Source organism: Petromyzon marinus, chromosome 3 (genome assembly GCF_048934315.1).
Source record: "Petromyzon marinus isolate PM22_M1 ecotype Great Lakes invasive population chromosome 3, UKy_Petmar_22M1.pri1.0, whole genome shotgun sequence".
NCBI lineage: Eukaryota > Metazoa > Chordata > Hyperoartia > Petromyzontiformes > Petromyzontidae > Petromyzon > Petromyzon marinus.
Genome location: NC_133669.1, coordinates 6210001 through 6222809, shown reverse-complemented (window position 1 = coordinate 6222809; position 12809 = coordinate 6210001). Strand labels below are relative to the sequence as shown.

At 52.2% G+C, this 12809-nt stretch overlaps 1 protein-coding gene across 1 annotated transcript in view; it reads left to right on the top strand.

Annotated features, from left to right (window-relative positions):
* The first annotated feature begins 337 nt into the window (after positions 1–337).
* Positions 338–12809, top strand: part of LOC116952584 (epidermal growth factor receptor kinase substrate 8-like) — a 25679-nt gene continuing 13207 nt past the window's right edge. Inside the window, exons 1-6 of the mRNA XM_076073191.1 lie at positions 338–891; positions 6367–6455; positions 7542–7703; positions 8688–8852; positions 9378–9466; positions 12487–12773. Of these exons, the coding sequence (XP_075929306.1) occupies positions 6426–6455; positions 7542–7703; positions 8688–8852; positions 9378–9466; positions 12487–12773 (733 nt within the window). The 5' untranslated portion in view covers positions 338–891; positions 6367–6425. The remainder of the gene's footprint in view (positions 892–6366; positions 6456–7541; positions 7704–8687; positions 8853–9377; positions 9467–12486; positions 12774–12809) is intronic.

The window sequence follows — 12809 nt, the reverse complement described above, 5'->3', positions numbered from 1 at the left end:
TAAGGTGTTAGACCAGAGGACGCCAAAAGGCGTTATTGTACTGGCGCTCGTTGGGTTTTTGGTCGACTGCAGGATAAGTGTGTGTGTGTACGTGCCGTGTGGAAGCTGTGGGAAGAGGCTCGCTAAGAGAGACATTACAGACAGAAGTGGCGTGGAGAGAGCCTCGGGGAGCGTGCTTGCGTGTGAGGGTTGGCCGAGGCGTGGTGCTGCCCACCCACCTCCTCGTGTACCGTGCCGGCCTTCATGGGTGCTACTCGCTAAAAGCACTTGCCCCAACAATCTGTTAGAGGCTACACGGGGGGGGGGGGGGGGGGGTGGGATCTTTGTCTTTGTGAGGGTTGGGGAGCGGTAGCGCGTTCGGGTTAGCGTGCTGCGCTGCGAACCCGGCGATCCGAGTTCAATTCCCACTCCGCGGCCAACGCCGGTGGCGCCACCCCTAGGTCGACTCAGCCTCAAATGAGTACCTGGTGCGGTGTGTAAACACCCCCACTCGGGAGACAAAGGCGTCCGTGCGTGGTTGCTGGCCACCCACCCCCGCCTGAGCCGTGCCGGCCTAGATAGGTGCTCGCTAACAGCACTTGCCCCAACAGTCTGTTAAGGCTACACGGGGGATCTTTTGTTGTTGTTGTTGTTGGTGTCTTTGTGAGGGGGTGACATAGTCCTGTGTGTGAGTGAGCGAATGAGCAGGGAACCTGATCTTCATGTCTCCCACCCTTCCTCCTCCCACCTCTCTGCCTGCAGCTGCGTGAAGACACAAATGCGCCTCCCTGCCCTGTGCGATCCGCACATCAAAGGCGGACCCACCTCCTTGTGCCACGCACCTTTTACCGTGGATATTACAACATTTCGACCGTGGGAAACATTTATTTACCTCATCTAACGTCGGAAAAAGTAAGGACTGCGCGGTGCTATAATGTGTAACGATCTGTTGGATGCATTGGACGAATGTGGACTGGCTTCACAGTGGTTCATCACCGTTACCATCGCTGGTATCATCATTATTATTATTATTGTTATTCGTGTCGTATATTGTAGCTGGGAAATATACGAGCTAACGTTTAGCTAAGTTATTCCTTCCGAGCACCGGAGAGAAAGGCTACTTTACTGCAGTTTCAAGTGACAATTGTACACAGATACATTAGTTACTAAAGTGGTGCACTGACACAGCGATGCTATTCGAGGACCGTTGGCACAATGTTTGCAGTCGTTCGTTGTGAAACGTGCATTTTCTTGGATGTGGTGTAAATACGGTTAGTGGAATAGGTGAAACAGTGGTCGTGGCTACCGCAGTTGTAAATAAAAACCAAAAAGTCACGTGCACATTATATTTGGATGTAAAGAGAGAGCCAGAGGAGAGAGCGGACGTTCGAGAGGACGCCTCATAGGGATACGGAACGAGGCAATCTGTTCGCGTGTGAAGGCGCTAGATGGGTTGCATGCATGTATGTATGTTGGACTTCTTTCGCGCCGTACATAGCCAACCGTGCTCATCGGAGTTGCCCGCGTCGTGAGACTAGCAACGGCTTTAGGAGGCTTTTATCGAGCAGTGGATTTATCGTGGCGAATGACGGTGATGATACTCGTTTATGCGATACACTGGCACCCACTGTAGGAATGTGGAATTTCCACCATTGTCTCGGGGCTACCAACTGAGGTGAGCACCACCCCACGCTCATTTGAGCCGAGAGACTTTTTGAATTTCAGAGAGTAAATATGGACCGCGCCAAACGAATGAGATTTAGATCTTTAAAATTGTTTCTCTCTCTCTCTCCACATTTTGAGAAACGTTCGAGTGTCAATTGGGTTTCGTGTGAGATGGAGTAAACATTTCTCTGAAAACAAGACAACGTGCTGTATACACATTTGCCGGTGTAAGCGCATTTGTCGTCACGTACATTTGTGTGTTGCACGCGTGTGGCGCGTGACCCGCACAAATCTGCCACTCAAAGCGCCATCGTCACATTAATACTCAACGTAAAAGTAGACATTCCTGAACGATGAGAATAAAATTATCAGAAGAAAAGTGTTTGGCTACTTATAGTTTGAGATGATACAATGAACTTGACGGTTATTGACTGGAACATCTTATCTTGGAATCCACACTTGTTTTGTTGTTTGAGATTATCCTACCTGGGATAGCAAAAAAAAACACACTCTCCTACTTTCTTTTCAATGTATTCCTCTGTTGATATTTTGTGAAAACAAAGTGCCTGGAATGTGGCCATGCTTTTATCACCATAGTTTCATTTCATCCCAGCAGTCTCCTTGGCTCCTCCATATTAAAGGTTTTTTTTGCGTTAGACCACGTTAATATAAATGTGTCGTTAACCCACCACCACCCGACACAGCCAATTAGTAAGCGCTGCCACGTCAACAAAACGTGCTAATTTGCTATTGCTTCAGCAAACATTAAAAATTTGAGTACGACGTTTCGCTGGTGATTACAACCAGCTTCATCAGGTGATTTGCCAAATCTAACCCACAAACCTTCTGTACTATGAATAATATTGGTCGCGCTGAGCCTTCGTGTTTCCTGGCCCATCTGTGTACATTGCAGTTGAAATGCTTCATTCACGTGTTGTCTAACATAAGCTGTGTCATCAGCAAAGTCGAAGTCAAACAATTGCTTCCCCTCCCTTCCCGGAGTCATTCAATACGTGATGTAATCGATCCACGTGTTTCTCGTTTCGCGACATAGTCTATTACTGTAGCAAACAAGAGGGGGAGGGGGTGGGGACATACATCCTCTGATGTATTCCAGCTATGATGTTGAACCAAATATCATTTACCCTTTCCTCAGTCGTCATAGCACGCAGTATTTACACCAGCTATACTCGGGGTCGGAAACCAAACATAACAAGAAGAGCCATTGTTTTCGAATTCAGTAAAAAAAAACAATATTTCTAAATCCGGAATGCACGTGACTACGAGACGGTGGTTCTTTAATAAATAACCTCATGAAGCAGTCGTTGATGAGCCGCATGCCGCTCCTGAGCCACAGGTTGCCGACCCCTGCCCATGGTAAACTCGACTCCCAGGGTAAACTGGACTCCCACGGTGGACTGGACTCCCACGGAGGACTGGACTCCCATGGTAAACTGGACTTCCATGGAAAACTGGACGTCCATAGTCAACTGGACTCCCATGGTAAACTGGACTTCCATGGTAAACTGGACTCCCATGGTAAACTGGACTTCCATGGTAATCTGGACGTCCATAGTCAACTGGACTCCCACGGTGGACTGGACTCCCATGGTAAACTGGACTTCCATGGTAAACTGGACGTCCATAGTCAACTGGACTCCCACGGTGAACTGGACGTCCATAGTCAACTGAACTCCCACGGTGGACTGGACTCCCATGGTAAACTGGACGTCCATGGTAAACTGGACTTCCACGGTGATATATGCTGTGTCGGGTGGTCAGGGGTGGGCAACCAACATAACAAGAACAGCTTTTTTTTTTCGAATTTCAAGAGCCGCACTGCTGTCCTTAAGGAGCCACCGCACGCGTGCTCCCGAGCCGCAGGTAGCCGAGACCCGCAACGATAGCCGCTCCGCGTGATGTTGATCGTATTTACAGATTTGTCACGCACGTTGAGGGCTTTCCCAACATTCACCCTGTCAGCGTGCAGCATCATTGGCAAAGGCTTATTGAGGCGGGCGAGCTTGTTCGTGATGATCTGCGCGTGGAATTTAGTGCGTCATATTAAATGCGTAGACTTACCCTTACAAGCAACGTGTAAGCACACATACACACCTACAAATAGTGTCGCAAAAAATATCCCCTCTTTGAAGCAGGTGTAATTAGCCAGCACCTGTGAAGGTCGCCAGGGCATGCGATGTGGCCGGCGATGTTTAAACATCGTACCAGATACTCATTTGAGGCCGAGTCGACTTAAGGGAGGCCCGGGACCCGGTTCGGATAATCATTGCAGGTGATGGTCGTGAGTGGGAATCGAACTCGGGTCACCGCGTTCACAGCGCAGCCCGTTAACCGGTTACGTTACACAGTATACACAGAGTTACCCCCGATAGCTTTCACAAACTTTTTGGTCAAGTGCTGTTAACGAGCACCTACTGTATGAAGGCAGGAACGATACACGAGGGGGGTGGGGGGCCAGCGCCACGCCCGACCGCCTTTGTCTCCCCACACTCAGACACATCCGCCTGCTGCAGTCGTGCAGGTATCACCACTGCCCCTTCCTCCCCTTCGCTCTCCTTATGTCCTCCCCACCTCTCGTGTCCCATCACCGCCTGCCCCACTCGCTTGTTCCTACTGACCCCCCCCCCACCGCTCCGACAGCAGCTGGGGGGAGGTTCTTAAATTGGTGGCACCGTCGGCGAAATGTGACCCGCGAAGCCTTAAACACGACCAACAAGCTACTGCCAATATCTACGGGAACCTTTTTGCCAGCATCAAAGATGATGAAAAACCCATTGCCTGCAGTCCGTCGCCTATGGGGGTCATCCCAAAGGTCGGCCGCCTATGGGAGTCATCCCAAAGGTCGGCCGCCTATGGGGGTCATCCCAAAGGTCGGCCGCCTATGGGGGTCATCCCAAAGGTCGGCCGCCTATGGGGGTCATCCCAAAGGGGTGGGTGGGTGGATGGAGGCTCAAGGTGTCACTCCCCGCCTCCCGCCTCTCACTACGACGCCTGCACCGCCCCACCAAAATATTTGAGCCACCAGCCCCGCCGCTGTTTCTTCGGGCGTCACGGTGTCGATATGTTAACTACCCCCGCCGAGGGTGCAGGAGGTCGTGGGTTCGAGCCCGACCCTGACGCCTGTATATTTGGAGTTTTGCGTGTTCACTCCGTGGTCGCGTGGATTTTTCTCCCTTCCACATTTTAGAATCAACACGCGTTAAGAGTACTTGACCGCTCTAAATTTCCACGTGATGAGCCCACTTTGTCGAGCTATCATTGACGATGGCCAGGTTCGCTTCTTAAAAAAAAACAAAGCTACATAGCTCTGTGGGTCTTCCTTACCTGGTAAAGTACAAAAATAGTTTTTAGTTTATTTCGTCCCCAAACAATGTCGACTCAATCCCATTCAGGCGTGGCCCACGTCGCTGCAGCGAGCTGCCCGGGGCTGGCGGCACGCCCCTACCGCACCCGTGTGCACGTCACTCAGTAAATAAGCGCTCTCTAAGTAGAATATGTAACGATCACAGTACATGGAATGAATTGTTGTGATTCGAATCAAACTTTTTTTTATTATCCATAATAGAGGGGTTTTTTTTGGAGGGAGAGGGGGGAGGGGTTAGATCGCGTAAATATCAATGTGTCGTTAAACCCGCCACCACCCGAGACAGCCTATTAGTTTAGGTTCGTCACGTAAACAAAACGTGCCAATTCGCTACTAGTTCAGCACACCGGTTGTGTGTTGGAGATTGAATCCACGACATTTACAATTCGAGTACGACGTTTTGCCGGTATAATTAAAACCAGCCTCATCAGGCGACAGCCAGAATTGTAGAGAAATCCTCCCGTTTCGGTCTTAAATAGGGGGTTCAATGTGCCTTTGTGTATATATTGTGACCTCTAGTGGCTGGAGGGTTCATTGCATGAAGCATATACTCACATCGAACTACCAATGAGTCTTACGCACGTGATTCGATGTATGTAGAATGAACTTAAGCCAATATTGATCGATAACCGCACGCATCGTTACAACACCACCGTGCAGTATAGCACAAGGGTACTGTGTGACGTAACACGCCCACGTGGTATGCCGTGTAGTCTAATAGTGCTGCGTGTTTGTGTGTCCATACGGTTGTGTAGTGTAGCCGTAGTGCTGTCTATGATGAGTATTACAGTGCGCGGTGTGTGTGTGTGTGTGTTGGGCGGGGAGTGGTGGCGTAGTAGTTAGCGCCCTGCGCTTCGAACGCAGCGTCCTGGGAGTGATTTTCGGCCAACGCTGATATCGGCGACCTCCCCCACCCCCTCCGCCTAGCTCGACTCAGCCATAAATTATTGCTTGATGAGGAACGTAAGCATCGGTACTACTGGGGAGACAAAGGCGGCCGTGCGTGGCGTTGGCCACCCACCCCCGTCGGTGGAGCGCTCGCTAACGCCACTCGCTCCAACAGTCTATGGGGTGGGGGGGGGGGGTTGGGGAGGCATCTTTATTCCTACGTGTTGACCTCTTCCCCACGTTTCCCCCGTGCCCTGACCTCATCGTCCAACGACCGTCCACTCTCCGCAGTCGGCCGGTGCGGTGTGGACCCCCCCCCCACCCCCCACTGCCGCTGTGGAGTGTCTCGACACGAGAGGTTGGATTTAGACGTCGCCGCAGCCGCACACTCACTGACATCGATGTCCCTCCCGTCGTGTGTTTTGCGCTCCGTCTCCGCTCTCGCGTAGAGGCGTGCGCAGGTGACAACGGACGCAGATCGACGCAGGTAATTGTGAAACGCGAGAACATGGATGACGTCACCAATCACCGCGTCGAGGTCAGTGTCGCCACGTGCTGGGGTTTTGTTTTAATCCTCTCTGTGTCTGTTTTGTTTCAGTCGGGTGAACAATGCTCTGAACGCGTTTCTTGTGCTTGACTTAAAGCTTTCGTGGCTGCAGAAATTCATATTCTAGGGTCTTTCGGTAAAGCCACGTAGATAGATAGGTTCAAGGAAAATATCATAATCATGAAATATATTTGTTATTTTTTTAAAAAATTTTTTTATTTGAACCGTTCTGCGTGACTTTACCGAAAGACCCAATAATACGCTCTTGTGCGTTTTTGTTATTGTTGTTATAAGTTGTTTGCGAATCGTTTTAATCTCGTGGAAGGTTATGAATAGTTAAAGAGAGGCCTAACGCAACACAACCAATACGGTCCTCTAAATAATGCAGGCTCTCATCAATCTCACGCGGTCACGTCATGCGGCAGTTCAGTAAATACGACATCCAAATCACCCCCTTAAAAACTTCCTTGCCCGCGGCCACACACGCTCAAACGGTGTGCTGCCACGAGGCGATGACGTCTCCTGTCGAGAGCGTGTCACGTGACGTCGCCTGTGGAGACAGCGAGAGAGGCGGCCGCTTTGTGACGACACACGGCGGGAGGGGGGCGGGGGTAGAGAGAGGCGGCCGCTTTGTGACGACACACGGTGGGCGGGGGGGGGTAGAGAGAGGCGGCCGCTTTGTGACGACACACGGCGGGGAGGGGGCGGGGGGTAGAGGGGGGCGGGCCCTGGCACGCGTGCGCGTCTCCACTCGCTCCTGTACGAATGACCAACCAACAATGGCTTTGTGACTTACGCCTATCTGTACATTTTTTTTCTCGGCGGAGGGAGTTGGTTGGGGTTGGGGGGCGGGGGGAGCGGGGGGGGGGGGTGGGCGAAATTTAAGAAACGTTTCCATCCTTTCGACTGCCACGTCGGGAAATCGAACCGGCAAGCAGCAGCAGCAGCAGCGTCCCCAGATTCAGGATGCGCTCAGATGCTAATTTGTTCGCGCTCATTCTTCCCGACTGCTCGGGACCGCCTGGCGTGTCGCCCCCCCCCCCCCCCGCGGGATGGATTGGTTGTGGGGTGCTGCAGCACCTCGCCATGTTCTCCGTGGACCAGCGAGCGGTGCATCGGGCGGTGCCCGTGGGAGTGCGCAAGCTGCACGTGCTGCGGCACAAGGGGAAGGTGTGGAGCCAGGAGATGATGCTGCAGGTCAATGGCCACTCCGTCTCCCTCATCAGCAAAGACACGCAGGTGAACCAATCTGCCCCCCCCCGCCCCCCCCCCCCCGCCAGCTTCTCTACTTACGTTTTTGTTTTCCCCGCTGACGATCGTGGCCGGTTCTATAGCACCTCGGAAGCCAAGCAAGGGTTGGGCCTGCGCGGTGTTTCGGATGGGTGACCACCGCGAATAAACTGATAACTAAACAACGTTTTATTTTTACCAGGTGAAGGCCACTGAGCTATTCGCTTCTTTTTCAGACGCGACCTGGCCACAAATGATAACCCAGTGAAGTCGCACATTTCTATCAGGCCGAGCACTCGAGATAATATACACGCATGTTTTTTAAGTGTGGAGGGAAAAACCTGGATGTCCCAGAGAAAAATAAATCCATTCATTCCTAGCACTGGCACCCATGCCAACCGCGCTATACCTCCGAGTTACCGGCACGACACACAGCGCTGCACGTGGAGATAAGACAAGATTCAAGTGTGTACATGACGACAACCCCCATCACAAGATAAACGTTTATGAAAGTTGGCTTCCAGAGACGTGCGGCAGCAGTGTGCCTTCAAGACTGTACGCTACTGATGAGTCCTAATGTGGACAAAAGCGGTCTATGGTTGTGTCTTTGAGTCACCGCTGCCTATTGGCATGGCCGCATTTTCTCAGCTCTCTGAGTTGGTGGTTCCAAACGACAAAACGGATCACACATTCAGTTCTTTTGAGACGGTGGTCTGGACAAGGCCGAGAGGCATTAGCACGCGTCAGTGCCGCCAACACTTTGTGCCCTGCTCAATCAACAGGACACGAACCGAAAGCTGCAGATTCACATTCAGTTCTTTTGAGACGGTGGTCTGGACAAGGCCGAGAGGCATTAGCACGCGTCAGTGCCGCCAGCACGTTGTGCCCTGCTCAATCAACAGGACACGAACCGAAAGCTGCAGAGGGCCACAGGCGGTCGTTCCGTGCCAACGTGGCCGGCGGTGAATTGCGATCTACGCCACACTCTTGCAGGACGTGCTGGAGAACTTCCCGCTGGCATCTGTGCAGCGCGTGGAGGCCGTGCCGTTCGAGCTGGAGAGCGGGACGTCGCGGGAGGATGGCCTCCTTGCCATCCTGTGCCAGGATGACACGCAGAGACGACCCGATATTCACCTCTTTAGCTGTCGCGAAATTCCGGTGAGCCTTCTTCGGGTTGTGCGCGTCAAGTGGAGCGCGCGGCCGATGAGCGGTTTCCCGGTCCCGTGTCAGGGGCAAAATTATACTCGCGATGAGCGGGGGAAAATGAAATAAATAAATGCATCGCATTCGTCAATAACGCTGCCTTCTAAAGAAAGAGGTACGGCGTTTAATAGCCGACGTTGCGGGCAATGGCTCTTCTTCACGTGTGAAGGAGGTGCTTTTCGAGCAGCACTTGCCCAGACAGTCTGTTAAGGCTGTACAGGGGATCTTTGTTCGAAGTGCATCGTCAAGAATAGCCAATGGATGGCACTGTGGGGAGCGCAGTCGGTGCATCAGCCACTCATCTCAGTCAGCCACCAGGGTCTATGACCTACTCCCAGCGTGCGTTCGGCACTCCACGCGGCCTCACAGCGCACTTAGCCTGGCACAACAGCTGCGATGACTTCACTGCCACTTGGTGACAAATTGCGGCTGTTTGTTGGTGTGTGTCGTTGGTGTTGTGTGCATTGTGCTTCCCGTTAGGTGGACCTCGTCTGCCAGGACATAACGAGCGCGCTTGCGGACGCTCAGGCGGGGAAGGGCCGCACGAAGGAGCGTCCTGCAGTCGTGGAGTAATAAGACGCTAAACCCGAACGCGGCACCGACACACCGGGCACACTGCGCGCGCGTCACAACTGTTGCGGGTGTTTCGTGACGTGGCTGGGCGAACGGGAAGGCTGCCGTGGCGAGCGCTGGCTCCTTTCAAGACGTCCCGCCACGGCCACCGCGAAAGAGCAGCTCTTGAGAATATTCCCTCGCGCAGACAACACGACAGCAACGCACAACGCGACACGCAGCGCGATCGACACCAACGCAGCAGCGGCAACCGCACCGGCAGTGAACGACAAACACTCACGCATAACAGCGGACACGAACTCAACGCGACACCACTGGCACAACAAACACACGCAACACTATACCCGCTCTCAACACAGCAGCAACAACAATGACAACGACAACAACAATAACAGGATATGCAATGACACCCCGATGTACGTCTCCCCAGGCGTTTCCCAAATACGTCGTCACGTGATTAGCACCGCCACCCGATTTGCGTCGCTGGAGAGCTTCGTCCGCACTGTCTAGTATCCGTCCCCTCTCAGCCTTTGCCCCCACCTACCACCCCTCCGATTAGCACGGTTGGCTACGTGGCGGTGCGAAAGAAGTTAAACGTACAAATTTTTGATTTAAAGCTTTCGTGACTGCAATAATTCATATTCTTAGCTCTTTCGGTAAAGTTATAAAATAATAAAATATATATAAAACAATAAAAAAATTCACGACGTTTCGACCATAACACAAACGGTCGTCATCAGGTGTGTCGGTTTGCATAAATTTACCGAAAGAGCTAAGAATATGAATTATTGCAGTCACGAAAGCTTTAAATCAAAAATTTGTACGTTTATGCATACATTTATGCAAACCGACACACCTGATGACGACCGTTTGTGTTATGGTCGAAACGTCGTGAGAATTTTTTTTATTGTTTTATATATATTTATTGTTTTATTGTTTCCCTTCAACGTGACTTTACCGAAAGAGCTAAGAATATAAGTTAAACGTACGTTGAACGCATCCCCGATGGTAGCGCAGTGCCGGCTCAACGTCCAACAAACCAACGCCGCCGACAACAACTCCGCTAAGACCGCACGCAGCGCCAATGCAGCAGCGTCCACCGGCAGTGCGCTGACCACCCACAATCACCAGCGAAACGTCGCAGTACTCGAACTGTGAATGTTGTCGCGTTTACTCTCCAACACGTGGGTGTGCTGAAGCAGTCCACTCGTTGGCACGTTCTGTTTGCGTGACAAAAGTTACGAATTGACCGTGACTGGTGGTGGTGGGTTAACGATATATTTATATTTACGTGATCTAACCCCCCCCCCCCCCCAAAAAAAAATATTTGTTATGAATAATATTGGTCGCGAAAGCCTACGTGTTAAACTACATTTATTAGGATTATGTAAACAATTACGTATGAAATGTTTTTGATTCCACGATTGTATACTTAGGTGTCATGTGATGCTATACACAGGGCAAACTAATGACTCAAAAGAGCCAAGGTAGAGGACATATCAAATGTGCTTCAGCGCAAGCCAGGGCGATGTAACATTTTCTCAGTCAGTGTCAGAACGGTGGGAGAACTCTCCTGCGCCGAACCTGTGTGGCTGCTCTGATCTTTGTTTTTGTCGAGTGTTGTTTGTTTCAGCTGAGAGCGTATCGAGAGATGCCTTCGTGCGTGTGACCCAGTGGCAAGAAGCATCGCACACGCGGGCTGCAAGTAGACAGGCAGATGTTCTGGAGAGGCGCTTTCTGAAGTGGACTCACAGGGGAGGGAGAGAAATCAGCCTCCTAACATCGCTCTTGGTGTCAGTCAAGTGTGCATTTGTTTGAGCTCAGCTTTGCTCATCGGGTTGTCAGGCATGTTGGGAATGGTCTGAATCTGCCTTCGTTGGCATCAGGAATATGATTAGCTCCGTCACGCTGCCTCTCTGTGTCACGCGTCAATGAACATACTTTTTATTAATCCGGCGCTGGATGGGGCCCTCGCCGTGCCTGCGCAGGTCATGGGGGTGATTTGACCATATTTCACCACGCTGGTCAGTGTGGGTTGGTGAAGGTGGTGAGCATGGATGTGAGGGCAAAGAAGTACAGTACAACAATGGAATTTTCTGCACTGTGGCCCTCTACTCTTCACCATGTAGACACATAGCCTTTAACACCTATGATGCATTGTGGGCGCCCATCCAAGCAAGCACTGTCCAGTCTCAGGCCTGCTTAGCTTTCGAAATCTGATGAGGCAAATTCCTGGTGATTTGGTCGTAGGCTCATGCTTGCCCAGGCTGTAGCAGTGGCAGTAAAGTGTGATTGCATGTCTCTCAGTCTTCCTCTGTCTAGTCTGGCAGTGGTATTGTGTCTATTGCGTTATACGATGTGTTTTACAGCTCTTGTCCCAATCTACTTTTGCACGAAGGCCTTCCCATGCCGCGTTGGTCATGTGGATTTGGTTGGTGGTGTCGCTTGGTGTGGTCTGGGTTGGTCTGGAATCAGATTTGTGGTTTCCAGGTGTACTTCTAGGACAATGCTAACCAGCGTTCCACCGCTCCGCCCTTTGTGCCCACATTTGTCCCTTATTCTCTGCCTGTCAGAAGTGCCAGTTCATTAGTCGGTCTATCAACGTGTTTGCCTGTGCCACATCTCCATTACCGGGTCGCCCTCCATTACAAACAAAGTGCTCGCCACGAATGCACCACAATCCCCTTGCAGATCTCGTCAAGGGGCATAAACCACCACGCCAACTCCGGCCATCCTCGCAGCAGCAGCAGCAGCGACTTTTGGTTAGCCATCGAACAAAGACGTTCACCGCGCTTCTGCGGCCGTCTGGAACGCTCTTCCTTCCGATATTAAGAATCCGCTGGAGCTATGCACTTTTAAATCATCTCGATTGACAAACTCATTTCTTTAGAACTCCTCTTTGTGTTCAGTTTGTTGTCCGTCACCCCCACCCCCTCGCCGCACCTCCGATTCGCGCGGATCGGCTACGCGCACGGGTGCGAAAGACGTCCAACGTACGTACGCGCACCGCCCGCAGAAAAATCCGAAAGTTGCAACAACAGCGAGAGGACCGGAGTGCCGCCAAGCAGCGACCCGCCGATGTGCCCGGCACCTACACGTACACACCTCTCCCGGCCGCCGCCGCCGCCGCCGCCGCGCCCATCCCGCGGCCGGAGTCGGTGACCCAGCAGCCGCCTGAGGCTGCGGCGCTCCCCAAGGGCGTGCGGAGCAAGGAGGGGGCTGAGAGGGCGAAGCCGGCGGCCGCTGTGGACCGCGCGACCCCCAGGCTCGCCGGGGATGAGCAAGGAGGGCACGGTGCTAGAGGTAAAGGTGCAGCCCCGACAGTGCTCGCTCGCGGCA